Raw genomic sequence first — 19,944 nt, 5'->3', positions numbered from 1 at the left:
AAGAGGTTTGGGGAGTGGAAATTTAGAAGTGTGCTATAAGCATCAACATTGCAGAATAGAACTAATTAAACCGAGTGGGCCTGGCAGCCAGGCTTGGAATTAGAGAATGACACAATGGCCGTTACCTGCCGAAACAGTGGGGGAAAAAAGTGGTCGCCATGGATATGGGGACAAGGCCATTCACTACCCTGTGGAGCGCTGAATGGCCTTGTCTCTGCTGTTAAGGGAAGGAACGCACACAGTCACTGATCGTGCGCAGCCCCCTCCCTCCTTCCTAACGATCGCCATCCATCCAGGCATCTCCCTCCCTCCCTTCCCCTTACCTTCATGGCAATTTTTTTTTTTTCCTTTCAACAAGCAGCTGAAGCCTTGAAGTCATGTGTGGCTGCCAGAAAGTTCTCCTCTGATGCAACTTCCTGTTTCCGGTTGTGTCAAAGGAGAACTTTCTGGCAGCCACACATGACTTCAGGGCTCCAGCTGCTTGTTAAAAGAAAATTAAAAATCGGCACGAAGGTAAAGGGAAGGAAGGGAGGGAGAATAGATTGGTGAAATTGTGTGTGTGTGAGTAGAGGTAGGAATTGTTAGGCACTGCCGGGACCACATGAAGAGTGCTGAAGGGAAATGGGGAAGAGAGAGAGGGGGGAGAAGGTGCTGAAGGGAAATGGGGAAGAGACAGAGGGAGAGAAGGCGCTAAAGGGAAATGGGAAAGAGAGAGAAGGGGGGAGAAGATGGGTGTAAGACTATGTGGGGGGGGGAGTTGGAGGGAGAGGCACAGGAACAGAGCAAATGGAAGAGGTAGAGAGAAGACAGACAGTGGGTGGAAGGAATTTAATGAAGAAAGCAGAAACCAGACAACAAAGGTAGAATAAACAATTTCTGTTTATTTTTTATTTTTTTGCTTTAGGATAAAGTAGAATATTAGTTGTATCAATAAAAATGTATAAAGTCCTGTCAGCTGAAGATCTTTCTCTAGTTTGGCAACCAGAACTTTGATTTATAAAATGACAATTGTACAGAATATTGGGGTTTTTTTATACTTTAATAAAATAAGTTCAGTATAAAACTATTCGAGGCTTGTGTGGATGGGATCAGATAGTTTGTGGGGACTGAACTCGTGGGGACGGGGACAAATTTGTTCCCTGTGTCATTATCTACTTGGGATAACTCATAATATGATGCTTTATTTATCCAGAGATTGACTGACCTAATAAAGTAAATTAACAAGGTGGAGTTGGCAGTTAGGAGAAGAATATTACATGCTCTTAAATACTGTCTTTTCCCCGAAAATAAGACCTACCCCGAAAATAAGCCCTAGTCGCCGGCAGCAGCGCTTCCCCCACACCCCCACTGACCCTTCCATCTTTCCCTCCCATCTGAACCCCAACTGCGAGACCGAAATACCTGGTAACAAACGGTAGCGTCAGCAATACAGGCTACATCGCAGCCTGCCCTTCTCACGCCCGGGCGTTCTGTGCTGCGTTACTGACGACATGCGACAGAGGAACGCTCGGGCGTGAAAAGGCCACGATTCTGCCGTTTGTTACCAGGAATTTCAGTCTTGCGGTCAGGGTTCAGATGTGAGGGAGAGATGACAGGATCGGGGATGGGAGGGATAGAAAGATGCTGCACGAGGGAAGGAAGGGATAGAAGCTTCAAGGGTTCTGCTGCATAAGGGATGGGAGGGAGGGATAGAATCTGCAAGGGTTCTGCTGCACAAGGGGAAGGATAGAAGCTGCAAGGGTTCTGCTGCACAGAAGGGAGGGATAGAAAGATACTGTACAAGGGGATGGGTGAGAGGGGAGGAAAGAGTGCTGCACACGGGGAGAGAAAGAAAATAGGAAGAATTGGGGTGGAGGTTGAAGAAGGGAGAGATGATCATTGTACATGGAAAAAAAATAAGACCTACCCCGAAAATAAGACCTAGTGCCTTTTGTGGGCCCAAATTTAATGTGACAGCGTCTTATTTTGGGGGAAACACGGTATATATAAAAAAAATTGCTTACAGAAATTTAGCAGTTGCATTAATTTCTAAGAAATAGATGTGGTATAACTCCTTTTAATGGGCATGGCCAGCTTGAATAAAAAAATGTTAAGTAGCAAGCTACCTCCTACCAGAAAGTACTTCTGACATGATATGGTCTGATAGAAATTAGTAACGGCTGGAGCTGTTTAATAATGCAAACATAAAACGAATTCAGTTTTGCGTAAAAATAATTTAACACCATTCCCCCTGCTACAAGTGATGTAAAATGTATTATTGCGTTCAACTAGTGCCATGTATAATCAACTAGCAGGCTCTGCAGTGACCCTGTCCAGTGCAGAAGGGTTGAGAAAGGACAGCTCACAATGGAAGAGATTAAAATTAAATCTTGGCTGTCAAACAGGGTCATTGCAAGGTTTGACTTGATCACAAGTTCCAATTTTCATTTTTCTCTTCACTTACATATTAAAGTGTTCCTTATCCTCCATAGTGGATGTCATGAGGTAAGATGGTATACCAGCAGCTGAGGGACACTGTAGAACAGGTTTCAGTCAGGATGACCATATCTTTCTGACAATCGAGCAATAGTGCACTGATTCTATACACCAATTATTTCAAAGGGTTACTTTGTACCTATAACAACTTGTCAGAATAGTTGCAATTTTTCAACTATTGCCTCCACAACCCTTTTGCAAAACCTTATAAAGATCCTCAGCGGCACCACTTAGGGCTCGATTTGTCTCATTGCCCTAAGCTTTATGTGTCAGGTCATCATTGGATCAAATTTTAAACTTCTTAGTCTTATTTATGCCCTTAAATTTAGCTTTTGCGTTTTACTTATATTTACTACTTTAGTATGATTTTAAGCTTAAATCATGTGGTCTCTGGCTAGGGATTTCAATGCCAACATGTTTCGCTTGCACAGCTTTCTCAAGGCTTAACCCCTATAGAAACAAAAGCCTTATTAATAACATGCTCGTTTTTTCAACATTTGCTATCGTAGTATAAACTTAAACTAAGCAACAATGGGCCCGCTTTTGCACTTATCTAACTACTATACCACCGGTAACTGCGACCACTAAATCCTCAGAAATGGCGTCGGCGTTTATTTCAGTTTTAAATAGAGTGGGGAGCCTGATCAGCTGAAACAATGTCATCACATTGTTCAGAATTTACTGGACCCTCCCACTTGTATTCTGATTGGATAATACCTATAACTTCCTGAAATCCCTGCCCCAGGCTCCGTGCTTGACCAAGGACGCCCACTCAAGCTCTGCATTTAGCCCATATGGGAATACTGTATTCAAAAAGTAAATCCAGCGTTGTTCTTTGTAATAAAAAAAATCTTCACTATTGCCTCCCTCCCTTTCTCATTCTACACTATCAATCACTCTCCACTGGGGAGAAACATGTCAGCATTGAAATCCCTAGTCAGAGACCACATGATTTAAGCTAAGTATTTGCTTAAAATTATACTAAAGTAGTAAATATAAGTAAAAGCAAAAGCTAAAATTAAGGGCAAAAATAAGACTAAGAACTTTAAAATTGGATCCGATGACGATTTGACACATAAAGCTTAGGGCAATGAGACAAATCGAGCCCTAATGCTGAGGATCTTTATAAGGTTTTGCACAAGGGTTGTGGAGGCAATAGTTGAAAAATTGCAACTATTCTGACATATATCTTTCTGAGCCACCTTGCTGCCCTAATAGAGGATTTGGCTATATTACCTTTAACTTTTATACTGACAGTGTTCTCCTATTGTCCATTCAACATCCATACAGCCTAGATCTGGCCTTGCTCCAATCTTTCTTGGCTTCTGGTTATCAAATCATTGTCTTCCAATCCAACTAAGAGTATTGCCTCATGGATTACTGAGCACCCTTTGATCTTCACTGGCACCATCTTTGAGAGGCTCGCCTCTAGTTTTAAAGGACTCTTCTTAATATCTAGGGATAACTGTTTTTATAGTTTAAGAATTCTGTACCACTAATCACTGACTTGCAGAACACAGCGGTATACAATTATTTAAAAACAAAGAAGGAAAAGAATGCCAGGTAAAATAGGACAGATGTCAATCATGCCAAGGAGGTTGGGAAAAGAATTGGAAAGCAAAGCAATAGCGAAATTACTGGGGTAAAGGAAAGGCTGAAGTCAGGAAAATATTGGGGGGAGGGGGGTGTTTAGGTTTTTATTACTTTCTGCTCCTCATTTACCTTCTTTTGACTCTTAGCTCTCCCCTTTTATCAATTATTCTTCCTTTCTTCCTAGTTTCTCTTATCTTGTCTCCAATTTCTTCTGTGTATCGATTATATACACTTGCACTCATCTTCTTGCCCTTTGCTTGAACTTACATAGCTCCACTCAGCTTAGTTCCAAAGTGGGGTGCTGCTTCCTTTGGTGTGAACCCTGATTCACCAGTGGTGGCTAGGTTATATATCTGGTGTGTGCTAGATATGACAGTTCAGGTGACTGTAAGGTTTTTTGGTTTGGTTTTTGTTGTGTTGGTTTTTTTTTGTTAATTTTCAAGCTGTACACGATTTTACATGTATTCTGACGTTAAATATTTTGACGTTATATCAGCAATGTTTAATACATCTGTGGTATAACATTGCAAATGGGATGAGTTAAGGTTTCTGGAGTGTTTAAACATTTTAAGATAAATGATAAATTTACTGCAATGCAGTTTCTTACTATGATCATAGAAGTTTTGGTTAAATGTATATTTTATTTTATTAAACCTATAAACCTCTTTGACATACTAGTCTAGTAATAATAATTTTAATAATAATTTATTTCTTATATACCGCCAAAGCCGTAATAGTTCTAGGCGGTTTACAATAAAGAAGGGCTGGACAATCGGCAGATACAGATACAATTAATATATGTAAGCAAGGAACTGGTACAATAAGGGTCAAAGTAAGGAGATCGGGAAGGAAGGTACAGAGGGAGGTCTTGGGGAGCAAGGGTAGAGTAAGGTGTCCTAGGCTACAAATCGGAGGTATAGCAAGTTATAGCAAGTATTTAATAAACATTAATACAGGCTACCACTTTTTTCTCAAATATTTTTATAATAATCACTATGACAGTAGTATAAGATCTCAGGCCAGAAGAGGCAACCTGAATTCATCAGGCTAGCCTGAAAGCCAAATTATGAATGAGATCAGCTTACACTGCCTCCATTGTATGCAGATTTAATGCTTTTTTTATTTTTATTTTTTTATTATTATTAAGGACAGCCCGAAAACCAGACAGCTTTGTGGCCCTCTAGCCAGTTTGTGTATGCGGTGATGCTACATGGTTCAAGCAAATATAATGCAGAAGTCTTTGTTCTGTTCTCCAGGTTTGGGACATTGGAGGCCAGCCTAGGTTTCGAAGCATGTGGGAGCGCTATTGCAGAGGAGTCAATGCAGTCGTGTAAGTCCTATATGCTGAATCGTTTTCTCATTCCTGTAAAAACACTCTGGCTCTCTTTCTTTCTGTTCTAATATATCTGTCCTTTATTCATTGTAGAATGTGTGCCTAAAACTGTGCCAACTTTTGAGCATAATCCAAGTGAGCATGAAAGGAACTTAATTTTGAAATTTAAATAGTATATGCATGAGAAGATTTTTTCAAGAGTAATTCTGTGCAGCTTCTATGTTTTAAATGTAGAAGCAATTTTTCTTTTTTCCTTTTTATTTATAGATTTATAGAAATTTTGAATAACATTTCTTGTACACTCCCACTCTGTTCCTGGACAAGTGGGTAGTCCATCCCATCTCATGAGATTTCTTGTAGAAAGCTTCATCTATATACTTTTGACCCTCCTCTTACCTCAGGATTTCACTTATCTTCCTACAAGTGAGACAGTAGGACCTAGTCTTTCTGCTCAAGTTTATTTTTGTGGCTTCAGTATTTGTGCTTCACAGATTCCCCATGGAGACAGTTCTGGCTGCGGTAGATTGAAAACTTTATTGGCGAAGTCTTCTTCCAGGGCTGCCTTTCTTCGTATTCCCTTTTTCCAGAGTACAGAAGGTACTTGAGGTTTCACATTTTTCAACAGCACATCCAGTTTGCAGCCATGCCATTCAGCCTTATAACGATGCCTTGAACTTTCACCAAGATGATGGTGGTTGTGGTAGCCCACCTACGCAGACTCTGGATTTGAGTCCATCTGTATCCATTAAGGCCCAATTGGAATCCAAAGGACACCAAGCAGTTCACCAAGTCATCCAGTTGTTGCAGAGACTGGGCTGGGTGGTTAACTTTTGCAAGAGTCAGCTCATTCCCACTCGGGACCTGGAGTATCTGGGAGTGTGTTCCTTCCCATATCGAAACAGAGGGTTTTTTATGGAGACCTGCCAGCAGAAACTTTGCCAGTTGATACGGGGCTTTCTGTAAACTCCTGCCCCAACAGCCTGGCACTACTTGCAGTCACAACCATAGACATAGTCCCCTGAGCAAGGACTCGTGCCCACTCCAGGATGTGTTGATCCCCCGTTGGAGTCTGCAAAGGGATCCGCTCCATATGAAGCTTCCCTGGACATCAGAGGCCATGAGCAGTCTAGCCTAGCGACTAAATTCTTTTTCTCTCTCTGTTTCTCTGAGTTCCCCTCTGGATCTCCACCTGGGTGATCTTAATGGAAGACAGTCTCTACGGCTGGGGTGCACTTTGTGCAGACAGTCCGATCCAGGAATGTTAATCTCCTTCTGAGAAAAAGTGGTTGATCAATTGTTTGGAGCTTTGTGCAAACCAGTTGACTCTCCTACACTTTGAGAGTACTCTGCAGAGCAAGGCAGTTCGGGTCTTCTTGGACAGTGCCATGACAATAGCCTATGTGAATGGTCAAAGAGCACCAGAATCACACCCCTGTGGTAGGAGGCTCAACTGCTCTTTTGCTGGGGAGAAAAGCATTTTCTGGCACTCCTCATGGCTCACATCGCAGGTGGATTATCTTAGCTGCCAAACTTTGGACCCAGGGGAATGATCTCTGTCTCGGAGAGCTTTTCCAGTGTATAGTAAAGAGATAGGGATGTCCCCCTGTTTGATCTGATGATGTCTGCATCCAACAGCAAGGCAGCTTGGTTCTTCAGCCACCGTAGGATGCCCTGCTGCAGCCGTGTCCCCAGGAGGATCTTCTCTGTCTCTCATCCATGGCCAATGATAGGCCATTTTCTAAGGAAAATCAAGACACACACTGGGGTCGGGTGATTCTCGTGGTGCCCAATTGGCCAAGGCACCCTTGGTATGCAGACCTGGTTTGTCTGCAACTGGATCAGAGTCTTAAACTTCCCTGCCACTCGCCTTCTCACACAGGGCCCCATAGCCCTGCAGGATCCAGAATGTTTTGGTCTTACGGCCTGGCTCTTTAATGCTTGGAGGATATTCGACTGGAGTAATAGCTACCATCCTGTGAAGCAAGAAGTCAACCATTGCTGCATATGGTAAGTCTTGGCAGTGTTTTAAAGCTTAGTGTGCTTGGAAGTGTGAAGACCCGAGCTTGGCATCTATCCTGTTGGTTCTTGCCTTCCTTCAAGAGTGTCTGGAGAAAGACCTTGCAGTAGGCTCCTTGAGAGTGCAGATTGCCGGGCTTCCTGCTTCAGGCCTAAGCCCTGGAGTGTCTCTTGCCACTCATCTTGATGTGGTCAGGTTCTTAAAGGGCATGTTGAGGCTTTGTCCTCCATTGCATCAGCCGTTTCTAACTTGGAATCTCAATCTGGTTCTCTGGTTGCTTGCTTGCATGTCCGCACTATGAACCGTTAGACCAGGCTTCTTTGATGGATCTTGCTGTGAAGGTTGTCTTTCTGGTGGCCATTACATCAGCCCGCAAGGGATTTGAACTTCAGGCTTTGTAATGCAGAAATCCTTTTCTTCACATTACTGACTCTAGCATTATCCTGTGCACGGTTTCATTGTATGTCTAGTTTTTCTATCAACCAAGAGGTGTTTGCTGGCGTTTTACCCTTCAGGTTGGAAAGAACAAAAGAGTTTTTTTAAAGTATTGAATGTGCACAGGACCTTACTGAGGTATTTGGAAGTCACAAACAAATTTAATTTGTCAGATCACCTGTTTGTGCTGATAGGAGCAGTCCATAAGGGCAGACCAGCTTCAAAAGCCACCATTTCAAGATGGGATTCAGATGGCGATTTCATCTGCCTATTTTGGAGCTGGGAAGCAACTTCCTGTGTCGGTGAAGGCACATTCCATGTGAGGTGTGGCATCCTTGTGGACAGAATCTTCAGCAGTTTCCCTGGAAGAGATTTGCAGTCGGCCACTTGATCTTCATTGCATACCTTTATGAAGTTTAACAGAATAGATGTAGCTGCTAAGGGGGGAATTCTGCATTTGAATCTTCGGTTCTGGCAGCAGACTCATCAGTCCCACCCTAGATTTGAGGGACTGCTCTGTTACGTCCTACTTGTCCAGGAATAGAGTGGGATTGTGCAAGAAGGAAAGATAAGTTTTTTACCTTTGCTAATTTTATTTCTTGTAAATCCACCCTCTATTCCTGTAGCCTGCCCTGAGAGTTGCTGGTTCGCTGATTGTCTGCTTCAATAAGTATCGGCAAGTTGGATTACTGCTTCTTTGACCAGCCTTTTTTGAGAATATCATCTGCTAAATTTGGGGCACTTTGCTTGCTCTGGGGTGTCGGTTGATATTGCACCCCACACTTAGTGCAAGTTGTCTCACATTGTTTTCCCGTTATATAATGTTTTTCAATTCCGATTGATTGATTTGATGATGTTGTGAGAAGATTAGACTTATTGGGGAGTTTTCTTGTACCACTCCCCTTTCTGTGCCCTACACAAGTATAACTGTCTGCTTTTGTACCTACTGGAAGTCAGAGAGCAGCCCTGAGTTGAGGGGAGGGTCAGAAGTATGCAATTGAAGCTTCCTACAAAAAAATCTCATGAGATGACTACCTACTTGTCCAGGAATAGGGTGTGGATTTACAAGCAAGATTAGCAAGGGTAAGAACCTAATCTTTCCTTAGGTGTTCTTGTACAAAAAGAGCTCTAAAGTTATAGTAACAATTACAGTAAACTTAAAGAAACATATAAGCCAAAGGATAAAAGCCCACTATAGATAAAAATAACTGCAAGGACCCTAATAACACAAAGAAGGAAAAAGTTACAAATGATCACTTCCAAAAGCTCAGGATTCTATAAAAGAGAGAGATATGAACCAGCCCCAGTAGATAACAGTTGAGCAGCTAAACAAGCTGCTGATGGGGAGCAAAAAATATATATTTCTGAGACCAGAACTTTACCACATGTTTACATGGAAATTGAAGAAAAAATAAGGCCCAAGCTATATGACGCCAGGCTACATCGCCAAAAATTGACTGCATTTTTCTTTTGGGTATCCATAGAAACATCTAAGAACCAACACCCTTTTAGGTTGAGAAATATTTGGTGATTCTTAAAATATATTTTCAAAATCCAATCCTGATCAGAAGCTGGAACAAAACTAATAACATAGCATGAGAAATCATATCCAAGTCCAGATTTTCTAATAAACCAGATAAGAGAGCAAGTATCCAAAATAGGACCAGTATTGACCTAGACTGAACTGAAAAGAAGACCTTTAGCAGATGCACAAAATCAGATTCCCCATTTTTAGGCTGCTTTTTTTTTTTTTTTTTTGTACAAAAATCATAGTTTATATTCAAGTATATACGGTATATATTCTTTTGAAAACTTCTTCTATAGTTTTGGGCATTCTGGAGGAAAATGTTTAATATTCGAAATCTGCCACCCTCCCTCCTGGTAATGTCTTTTCCTCCACTGCCGCTACTTCCACCACTGTCGGGATGCAGGTGGAGTCCCAGCTGAGATTGCCACTGGAAGTTGTTGCTGCCATTTTTTTTTTTAACCATAGAGACAGCATGGACAGGAACAAGTGAAAATTACTTCTGTCCCAACATGCCACTTGACCACCAGAGTGGTATGGTAGCTTGTGGGGGAGGCCTTCCGGTGGGTCTGGGGGAGTCCATCGAGGGGTGAGAGGGATTAAGGGTGAGCTATGCCTTTTTTGGGGGAGGAGAGGGAGAGAGGAGATATCTGCTGGTATAGGGGGGGGAGGGGGCGGTTGGGCCTTGGTGGCTGAGGAAGAGGGACAATCCCAAGAGGGAGAGTGGCAGGAATTTGGACATCACAAGGGTGGTAGAGAAGGGATTTTCAGACACCACAGGGGACAGAAAGGGAGGAATGGTGGAATATAAACCTTCTGTTTATATTTACGTTAATATCCCCCCTCCCTTTTTAGGGGAAAAATATTCTCTGTTTGTTTATATTCGAGAACATATGGTATATAGTCTCTTTTTTTTAGGTTTTGAGAAGACTTTGACTATATTTGATACTATTAGGAAGGAACATCTTATTTGTTAACACTTTGATTTTATTAAAAAAACTAAATATTCAATTGAGTTTCCTGACCCTATTTTGATTAATATTAGGTATATGGTTGATGCTGCAGACTTGGAAAAAGTAGAAGTTTCAAGAAACGAATTACACCAGCTATTAGACAAGCCTCAGTTGCATGGAATTCCAGTGAGTTTCTCAAATTACTTGTTTAATATGGAAATACATTTGTCACCAAGGGGGCAGATGTTCAGAAGCTTATTGTGCAAGCAAGACTAGTTGTAACCTATCTAGCTTGCACGTTAGTTCAGCCTCCAGTGCAGAAAAAGGCTCTTAGTGGCTTTAATCAATAGTGGTAGCAGCCACTGAAAATCCTATGCAAGTACATTTCAAGGATCTCATTAGAATTAAAATGAACACTTTGTTGTAATTGTTGTGATTGGTATTGCTTTAGCTCTTTGTACCCTGGTTTTATGATAACAAGGGAGGGGAAAGGGGTTTCTTATTACTTGAGAGAATCATTTTTCCTCTGTTGCTTTACTGCTTGATGTGACATGTGTTTGTTACAAGGAGGGTTTAAAAAATGAAATAAAAATTTATTGATGATAAAATTAATGAGCACTTTGTGTAATGCACAGCAAGGAATGCCCACCTTTTTACCGTGTAGGAAAGTCAGAGAATCGCATGAGCCTGACCTGCAAAATATACTGGGGGTCCAATGGACCTGTTCCTCAATTAAACAAAAAAAAAAATACACCCCACATTCCTGGTGGTTCAGTAGACCCTTTCAATCTTCTTCCCCCTCTCCAATCACAAACACATTATCCCTGGTGGTCCAGTGGCCTGGCTGGCTGGGACCCAAACTAAGCACCCTTCTCTCCTAAGTGGTAAGGAGGGAGTAGGCACTCCGGGCCTGCCTCTTTAAATTGAGTGTGACCTGCCTCTGTCTGGTGCATCCTGGGATGAACTGGGAGTGGCCTAAGTACCATATTCAGATAAATTCCTTATATGGTACTTAGGCCCCTCCTAGTTTGGGGGCTGGCCAGTCTACCCATCTAACCGTTTGTTGTTTTTTTTGGGGTGGGGAGGGGTGGGAAACAGAAGGGGGTGTTGAACTGGGAAGCCAAGCCAATGGGCCATCAGGGATACTGTGTTTGGGCTAAGGGGGAGGTTGGGGAGAGGTCTACTGGACCTCCAAGGATATTTTTGGGAGGGCCTGGGGAGGGGGTCAGGGTTTCCTGGACATGCACACAGGAGTTGTGCCTTCCACATGCTTTAAGAAGTTGTGAGCCCTTTAGTGACCAATGCTCAACACTAAAGGTGTGCATATAATGTACATGTTTTTTGTGTTGGGTATCGTGGTACATAGGCTTGTCGTGCCAGTGGGACTTGGGCGCATCTGAGAAGCGGAAAGCAATGCTTTTGGTAGTTTCACTACCAGCAAGGCCTCCCAAGGTAGACAGGTTTCAGCAGAGATGTTAGACTAATGATCCGGACAGCAGCAGATGGGCAGTTTTGGAGCGGAGGATCACGTTTGATGCAACAACGGCGACATCAAATTTATACTGCGCGGAAGAAAGGCCTGACAATCTACTTCTGTATTCTGCCAAGAAAACTTGATGATGATGAGATGACATAAAGAATTGATGTACTGTATAGTGCTGGAAGATGGTCCTCTAGGTTGGAAGGCACACGCCATGCTACTAGGGAAGAGCTGGTTATTACCCAGAATATTCCCAGTGTTTGTGAAGCTGACGGATCAAAGCCGCAAGGATGTTCTGATGCTGATGTTGCTGGACAGAAAAGGAAGATTAGAAACTAAAGATATTTTCAACATAGGAATATAGAACATACGAAGCATGAATCAAGAATAATTGGGAATTATTAAAGATCAAATGGAGAAAAACAAAATTGATTTGATAGGGATCTGTGAACTCAAATGAACAGGACAGGGTCATTTTCAGTCAAATCACTGTAGTCTTTGATATAAGAGAAACTCAACACCCCCTCCTGCTCCCCTCCCCACCAATGGTAATTAGGTGGGTAGGCCAAGGCAGCCCCCAAACTAGAAGGGCCTAAGCACCATATAAGGAGTTTCTCCTTATATGGTACTTGTGTGAGCAGGCTGGAGAGAGAAGAGATGAAGCAAAAACTTCTTAGCTGATTGAAGGAATTTCACAAATTTAAGATGGATTTGCCACGATGTGTTGTGCTAAAATATAAACAAGTGAATTGAACAGCTATTCATCTTATATTGTTGGTCTCCAACGTGCAGGCTCAGGACAGCATATGACCCCCCAAAGTCCTTCATTGCAGCCTTCAAACAGTTGGCTAAAATGCTTTTCAAATACTGTAAATACCTTAATTTCAATCTTGCCTACTTGATATAGAAATTGCAAACAATCTCTTAAAATGTCTTACTCAGGCATCTCATTATTTATGAAATTTGCTACTTTTGACTATTCAAAATTAAAATGAGTTTAAACTACTGTATATCCTTGAAGTGTTGTGGAATCAATATTTAGTATCAATTATTAAAGTCTGAGCAAGGCCGTTTACAAAATTAGTAGTATTTGTAAGCTTGAAATCTTTTGATGGCCTTTAGAGCTCCGATATTCACACTGCAGCTCTTTTATATGAAGCAGGTCAGAGACTTCTGTTCTATATATTCATTATCCATGGTTTAACTCGACAGCAAGGTACAGCTTTAGTTCTACATATTTTTACAGTGTTTAATTTGTACAGTACATAACATTGTAATTTTTATGAAAGGTATAATTATGATTCATAATGTTGCAAAATATTTCTGCCAGGTATTAGTCCTTGGAAACAAAAGAGATCTTCCTAATGCACTAGATGAAAAGCAGCTAATTGAAAAACTGTAAGTAATTAACTAATGTGAACCTGAAACTGTCATAATCTGCAAATACATTCCTGCTTCTTTATGAAATACATAGCCTGTTTGGTACTATAAGACAATCTTGGATGTATTTTTAAAATATTTTCAGGAGAGCTTTTTTTAAATGTGTACTTATATGTGAAATGCTACTACCAAGAAGGCTCATGGTGATTTACAAAAGAGAATAAATTTAATACAAGAACATGCATTATATTACTAATTTGTTTTCCTATATGTAAGTAACCAGATTATTTAATTGGGGGCTTTTTATACTACTGTATATTTTGCAGAAAGCAACTACAGGTGGCTTATCTTTTTCCTTTAATCACTTTTTGGCTATGGAGCATCTCCCCATTCCCCCTCATTGATTGATTGATATTTACTAAAAGAAAGGTAGGGGAGGTGTCTTTTGTAAAAAAATTTTATTGATTGCTTTTGTGTATATTTTTTCCATACAATTTCCATAAGAGAAAACACAAAAAAAAATGAGGAAGTATATTTAATACATTGCTTTTATGGTTATAGCTGAATGTAATCCTCACCAACCCAGCACCAATAATGTAAAAAGTACCTTCTCCTCCTCAGCTCCTTGGACTTTACCTTATTCATAAGCATGGCTGGGGTCTGATGCCAGAAGCCTCCATTCACAAGTTTGTGAAGATTTCCCCCCCCCCCCCTTTTAGCCTAATCATTGCAGTGACTTGCTCAGCCAGGGACCCTTCCAAAGCCCTACAGTCCTGGGTTTTAATTTCAGCCACCAAGTGTTGCTATTGCCAATAACTGGGTCCCTTCCTCAAAGGCTGTCAGGATTTTTGTTTGGGGGTTTGTTTGATTTTTGCATCTACACCAAAACCAAATTATATTAAACTGTTTTCCTCAAAACACTGGAAATCCCTATTTAAACATTCTGAGTTTATTTTGCCTGCATGTCTGTCTCTTCCTTTTTCTATAAAACAAACTTTTTTAGCTTGAATTAGAGAGTGACACAGGGACAAATATTTCCCCATCCTATCCCATCCCTGCAAGATCTTTCCTGTTGCTGCTCTTTTCCTACAAGCTCCATCCTCATCTATACAAGCCTCAAGAATGGGGCAGGAACAGCAGCAAAACTCACGGGGACGGAACAGGGAAATTGAGTTCCTCCAGGGACAGGGACAAATTTGTTCTCATGCCATTCTCTAGTTTGAATTTAGTATACAGGAGGAGCCTGTTCACTCATTGTCTCCAATAAGTCATTTGTCTGCTTATTAGCACAGTTTCCCTCTCCTGAACATTTACCTGTCCAGCCCTAACCCCAACACAGCACTTAGCTTGGGGAGGAGGGGATAGAGGGAACACTATGGCCCCGATTCACTAGTCACCAATCATCGCTAAACCTGTTTTCACAGGCCGATTCACTAAACGGCCTACCACCTATTTTATGATCCGATCTGATCCACCTATGCAAATTGGTGAGCCAGCAAGGGGGAATAATAATAATAATTTTATTCTTCTATACCGCCACAATCTTGCGACTTCTAGGCGGTTTACAATTAAGGAAGCTGAAAGTTCAGCGAGTTACAGTATGCAGATGATCAGAGGAAATACAGAGTGCAGAAGTTTTAAGAAAGCAAAAATATAAATATACAGTTTTGCTGAGCGAGGATATAGGTTATACAGTTTGCTAAGAAATTTCTGAGTGGACCTGTTAGGAAAAGGTAATCCATTTTAAAAAATACAGCGAAAATTACAGTATGATAATAACAGTTTATATAAATCGCTGAACCGTGAAGTTCTATGCGGACTTATGAGGGGAGAGGGAATGGATAAGAGATCGGGAGGACCTTTATTGTCTAGGTATTTCAGGAAGAGCCACGATCAGCTGATTGCAGGCAACAGATAAGTGGATTGGGACTTTTTTTTAAAAAGCTAAAAAATTGGCCCAGCTATTTTGTATGTGCCTTTTACACTCGCACAACATACACAGCAATAGCTACCTGTCTGAAAATTTTGCCTATTAAAAGATGGCTTTCCCTTACATGGAGTGCTCATTTTAACACTAATGAGCTTCTTGTAATGCATTTGTGTAGGGTTCTCGGTGGCTACTACCAGGAGAGGTAACAGCCACAGAAAACCCTTTTGAACATTGGAGGCTGAGCTTCCTTGCAAGTAAGATTTGGCTTTAACCAGTCTTATGTGCACAGAAAGCTTTTTTTTTTTTTTTTTTTATTAATAAATTTTTATTGAAAATATTTGAAATATACAAACCAGAGTGTGAATATCAGGGACTGCTCAAGAAAAAAATACAAACAAACATACAAAGGATCCCAGCAATAGATTCACAAAGCACAGAGAAAACCCAACAATACAATCAAGCCTCTGATACCCACCAATAACCAGAATTCCACAAACCTCCCCCCACCCCCAAGCTCCATAACCAGCAAAGAGGGACCTCCCGTTGTTTCTGCAGGAGAGCCCCCCCCCGGTCCACAACCCCCCCCCAGAAGTAAGCTCAAAGTAAAGAATCTACTTTGTCAAGTAGCAATGTCCAAGTCCGGGTATAAATATAGTAATGACCATGGCGCTTTGCAATAGAAAGTTCCATATTACTGATAAACCTAAGCTTTAAAGTTCGTGCACAGAAAGCTTTTGAGCAATGGGGCCTCAGTGGCAGGAAGAAATTTATTACATGCGGTTTTTCATAGGTCCGCCCCCTTGCAAGTCCTACTAGAAAGCCGATGTATTGATTAGATATTTATAATTCATAATTCAAACTACCAACCAATGTAAACACACCCAACCGTGTGGGACAGAACATACATGTATATCAATACCAGGTGTATATATTTGTAAACCACCTTGATGCCAATTGCTGGATGACAGTAAGATGGAAAAATTTTTGTCATTTGTCAAAGCTTTTAGTTTGTTTCAGAATGTGTGCTTTTTTGTTTTGTAGAAATCTTTCAGCTATTCAGGACAGAGAAGTTTGCTGCTATTCCATTTCGTGTAAACAGAAGGACAATATAGGTAAGAAGCTCATTAGTGTTCAAAGCTGACCATTTTTATAGGAACTTGTTTCAGATAGTCCTAAACTGTGTCTAATTTATTTACTGTAAATAATAACACTCATCTGCTATGCCTGGAATGCTATGTCTATAGCAGTCCCTACCTCAAAGGAGCAAGCCCCCCTCCTCCTATGTTCTTGAATCTTCCTGTGCTCAACTTGGTTCATAAGCATTTACACATGCATATCAAACACATAGGAAACCCTGACTTGTGAAAGTTTAGGATTTACCTATCCAAATCGATCATAAACATGTGTGGAAAGGGGGCATGTCTTGGGCAGGACTAGGATAACGTCAAAATATACGTGTGCATTTCTCTGCAATAGGAAATGCACATCTGGATCAGGGCCAGGCCTAATACTAGCCGACTGTTGCCCTAGGGTGGCAAACTTCAAGGGCAGCAGCATGATGCTAACACAGCTGGCAAGACAGTAGCAGCGCAATATTTTAAAGCCACTGTCAGCAACAGGCCTGCCATGTCCTTCCCCCCCTCCAGTGGAAAATTTTGTATCAGAGGGGCTAAGATGCAGCAGGCCTCATGTATGTGCGAGTGCTCAAAGGGTCACTGCCATGCAGTATTTTTCCTTTTGAGACAGGCTTGGCTGCAGGATGGAGGTAGGGTGGCTGGGGGGGAGGACAAGTATGTAGCTATAGATTCACCTCCGAGCCAGCCCTGATTTCTGCTCACCATTCTGAATGGCAGGATTTACAGCTGCTCCCAGGGACATCTACATTTTTAAATAATAATAATAATTATTTTATTTTTATATACCGCCAAAGCCATAGTAGTTCGAGGCAGTTTACAACAAGAGGAACTGGACAGTCAGCGAATGAAAATAACAATGGAGATTTTGGATACAGCGAGAAGAAAAAAAATAACAGTGAGGATTTTGGTTACATAAATACACAATGTGGGGAAACGATAAGATGTGAAAAGGGGTACAGTAGAGGGTTTAAGGGTTCTTGGTTACAAATCGGTTGAACAGGTTTGTTTTAATTAGTTTTCTGAACTTAAGGTAGGATGAGGAGAGTTTGATGAAGTTGCTTAGCCAGTTGTTTTGTTGACTTGCTTGGAAGGCTAGCGTTCTGTTTAGGAATCTTTTGTATTGGCAGGTTTTTATTGAAGGGTGGTTGAACAAACGTATTCTACGTTTGGGTCTGGTGGAACAATCAAATTTAAAGTGGGAGACCAGGTATAGCGGGGCCATGCCAAGGACAGATTTGAAACGAAGGCAGGCAAATTTGAACAGCACTCTTGCTTCTAGTGGCAGCCAATGGAGTTTTTGGTAGTAGGTGATCTCTTTACAGCACTCTATGGAAACATTAAGGGAGGGTGTCCCTCTCCCTCTGAAATCAATTCTACCAAATGATTGTTGAGTACATATAGGTATGCAGGGCTCTAAATGGCCCACATGTATCTTGGTGTCATTGATATTAGATGTTGACACTTTTAACATGCAGTGGGAACGTCCATTTTACCAGTAGGAAGGGCTACAACTCACTGGTAGAGCTGCTGCCTCTGCACCCAGAGGTGATGAGACCAAACACTGGTGCTGCTCCTTGCGACTCTGGGCAAGTTACTTTAATCCTCCAGTGCCCATCTCTATGAATGGCAACTATGAATGCCAAAGCCACAAAAAGGTGGTATATAAGTCCCCTTTCCTTACTTACATGTCCATTCCTGTATGTATTGTAGAAAAGGCTCTATGAGCTATAATCTTTTTTTTTTTTTTTTTTTTTTTTTTTTTTTCAATTTTTATTAGAATTTTATAATTGGAAACAGAAACAATATAACCACCACAAGTACACCTCACTGGGATAGAGCAACAACTCGATATGGAATACAGAGTAAACACATCTCCATCAAATCCCAGCCCCACGCCCCAACATATCATATAATAGAAAGAAAACAGTAAAAAAAAAAAAAATCATCATAATGAACACCATGTGGTAGTCCCATTGTGGTTCCTGCAAAGAGACTCCCAAAGAACCCCACAACCCACCCACCCACACAACGGAAAGAAAGGATTAAATAAGATGGAATATTTTTTCTCAAGTCCGCTTCTGCTGTTTATGAGCTATAATCTTATCCTTGTCACCCGGTTCGCCGACAACTGAGCACAAGACGGAGGTGCGCGCCGAAGAAAATTACAGTTTTTAGGGGCTCCGACAGGGGTTTTTGTTGGGGAGCCCCCCCAGTTTACTGAATAGAGATCGCACCGGCGTTGTGGGTGGTTTGGGGGGTTGTAACCCTCCACATTTTACTGTAAACTTAACTTTTTCCCTAAAAACAGGGAAAAAGTTAAGTTTTCAGTAAAATGTGGGGGTTACAACCCTCCACACCCCCCACAACACGGCGCGATCTCTATTAAGTAAAGTGGTGGGGTTTCCCCACACACACCCCCGTCGGAGCCGTAAAAACTGTAATTTTCTGTGGCGCGCACCTCCGCGTTGCGCTCAATTGTCTGTGCGCGCCTTTGTCCCGACGCGCTTTTGACCTGACACCTCGTCACCCACCTGGCAGCGCAATACTGCCTATAAAGCTGTTGGCAAAATTTTTCCTTGGGATTTTTAAGCACTGACATATTTTCATAATCTTTTGTTTCAGACATAACCTTACAGTGGCTTATTCAACACTCCAAATCAAGGCACTATTGAGAAGAAGCAGTGTCTTCACTGCCTCAAGCACATCAAGCCTGGCTGAATAACTGGCACAAGAAAAAGGGAATGAAGTCCGACACTAGCAAGACTCATACCTCATGAGATTTTGTTGAAAAGAACTTCAACTGCTCATCTGTGTCCTTTTTTTTAAAACAGTATCTGTTCTTTATCGCCTTAATATGACAGAAAAATGACTAGTTTTTTGGAGCCAGACTTTTTTCAAGTGAAAAACATATGCATGTATTATGTCTAGTGTTTAGTACGATGCCTTCCGATGTGGAATAAATGTAACGGAAATGAATATAGCAGCCCAAGTACTTAATGCGCAGTCATCTGTGTCTGAATGCCAACTTAAACATTCTCTTTGAATGTTAAGAACTTTTTGAGAAAATAGTTACTTTTAATGTGATGTAAATGTCTGTCCTGTTAATTGCCTTATATTCATAGCCTGATTATTATCATAATACCTCAAGAATAAAATGGGTCACTTATGTGTTTGTGTCTAAAATTTGATTTGGGTCTCTCTCTTTTAACAACACTAAGAACAGAAAAGGTTTTAAAATAAGTCCCTTACAACAAAGACACCAGTGCTGTTTTAGCAGGTGTGTTTTATGCAGCAGTATTTTACCAGCTGTCCTCAAAAAAATTTTTATTTTGAAAAAGGCTCTTATTTCGCCATTATTGTATACTTTTTGTCCAAATTTCTGTTCCACGCAATCCTAAATTCTCAGCAGGTTACAAAATTAAATTTTAATCTTTAAACACTTCACCAATTTATATTCCTGTAACACCACCTGCTTCACCAAAAGCTTTAAAAAAAAATACTGATATAAAGTAGAACCTTGATATAATGCATTGGCGTCCATAAAACGCCAGTGTGTTAAATACAGGGTCAATAGAAAACACAATTGAACAAAAAAATAATCTGCTGCAAAAGAACTCCTAAAGTTGAGTTTTGTTTTGTTTTTTTCACCCCAGCACTTGGAGCAACATTCAGCCTCCCTAGCATAGC

General features: G+C 41.2%; 1 protein-coding gene across 2 annotated transcripts in view; it reads left to right on the top strand.

Moving 5' to 3' along the window:
• Nucleotides 1-19,440, top strand: part of LOC117366967 (ADP-ribosylation factor-like protein 8B-A) — a 33,778-nt gene extending 14,338 nt beyond the window's left edge. Inside the window, exons 3-7 of one of the 2 annotated variants that reach the window (XM_033959073.1) lie at nucleotides 5,325-5,398; nucleotides 10,424-10,517; nucleotides 13,142-13,209; nucleotides 16,163-16,233; nucleotides 18,880-19,440. In XM_033959073.1, the coding sequence (XP_033814964.1) occupies nucleotides 5,325-5,398; nucleotides 10,424-10,517; nucleotides 13,142-13,209; nucleotides 16,163-16,233; nucleotides 18,880-18,929 (357 nt within the window). In that variant the 3' untranslated portion in view covers nucleotides 18,930-19,440. The remainder of the gene's footprint in view (nucleotides 1-5,324; nucleotides 5,399-10,423; nucleotides 10,518-13,141; nucleotides 13,210-16,162; nucleotides 16,234-18,879) is intronic. The other variant, XM_033959074.1, reaches the window with a different exon arrangement.
• The last annotated feature ends 504 nt before the right edge of the window (nucleotides 19,441-19,944 follow it).

This window comes from Geotrypetes seraphini, chromosome 9 (genome assembly GCF_902459505.1).
Source record: "Geotrypetes seraphini chromosome 9, aGeoSer1.1, whole genome shotgun sequence".
NCBI classification, from domain to species: Eukaryota; Metazoa; Chordata; class Amphibia; order Gymnophiona; family Dermophiidae; genus Geotrypetes; species Geotrypetes seraphini.
Note: the sequence above shows the minus strand (reverse complement) of the source record. Positions and strands in the feature narration are given on the sequence as shown.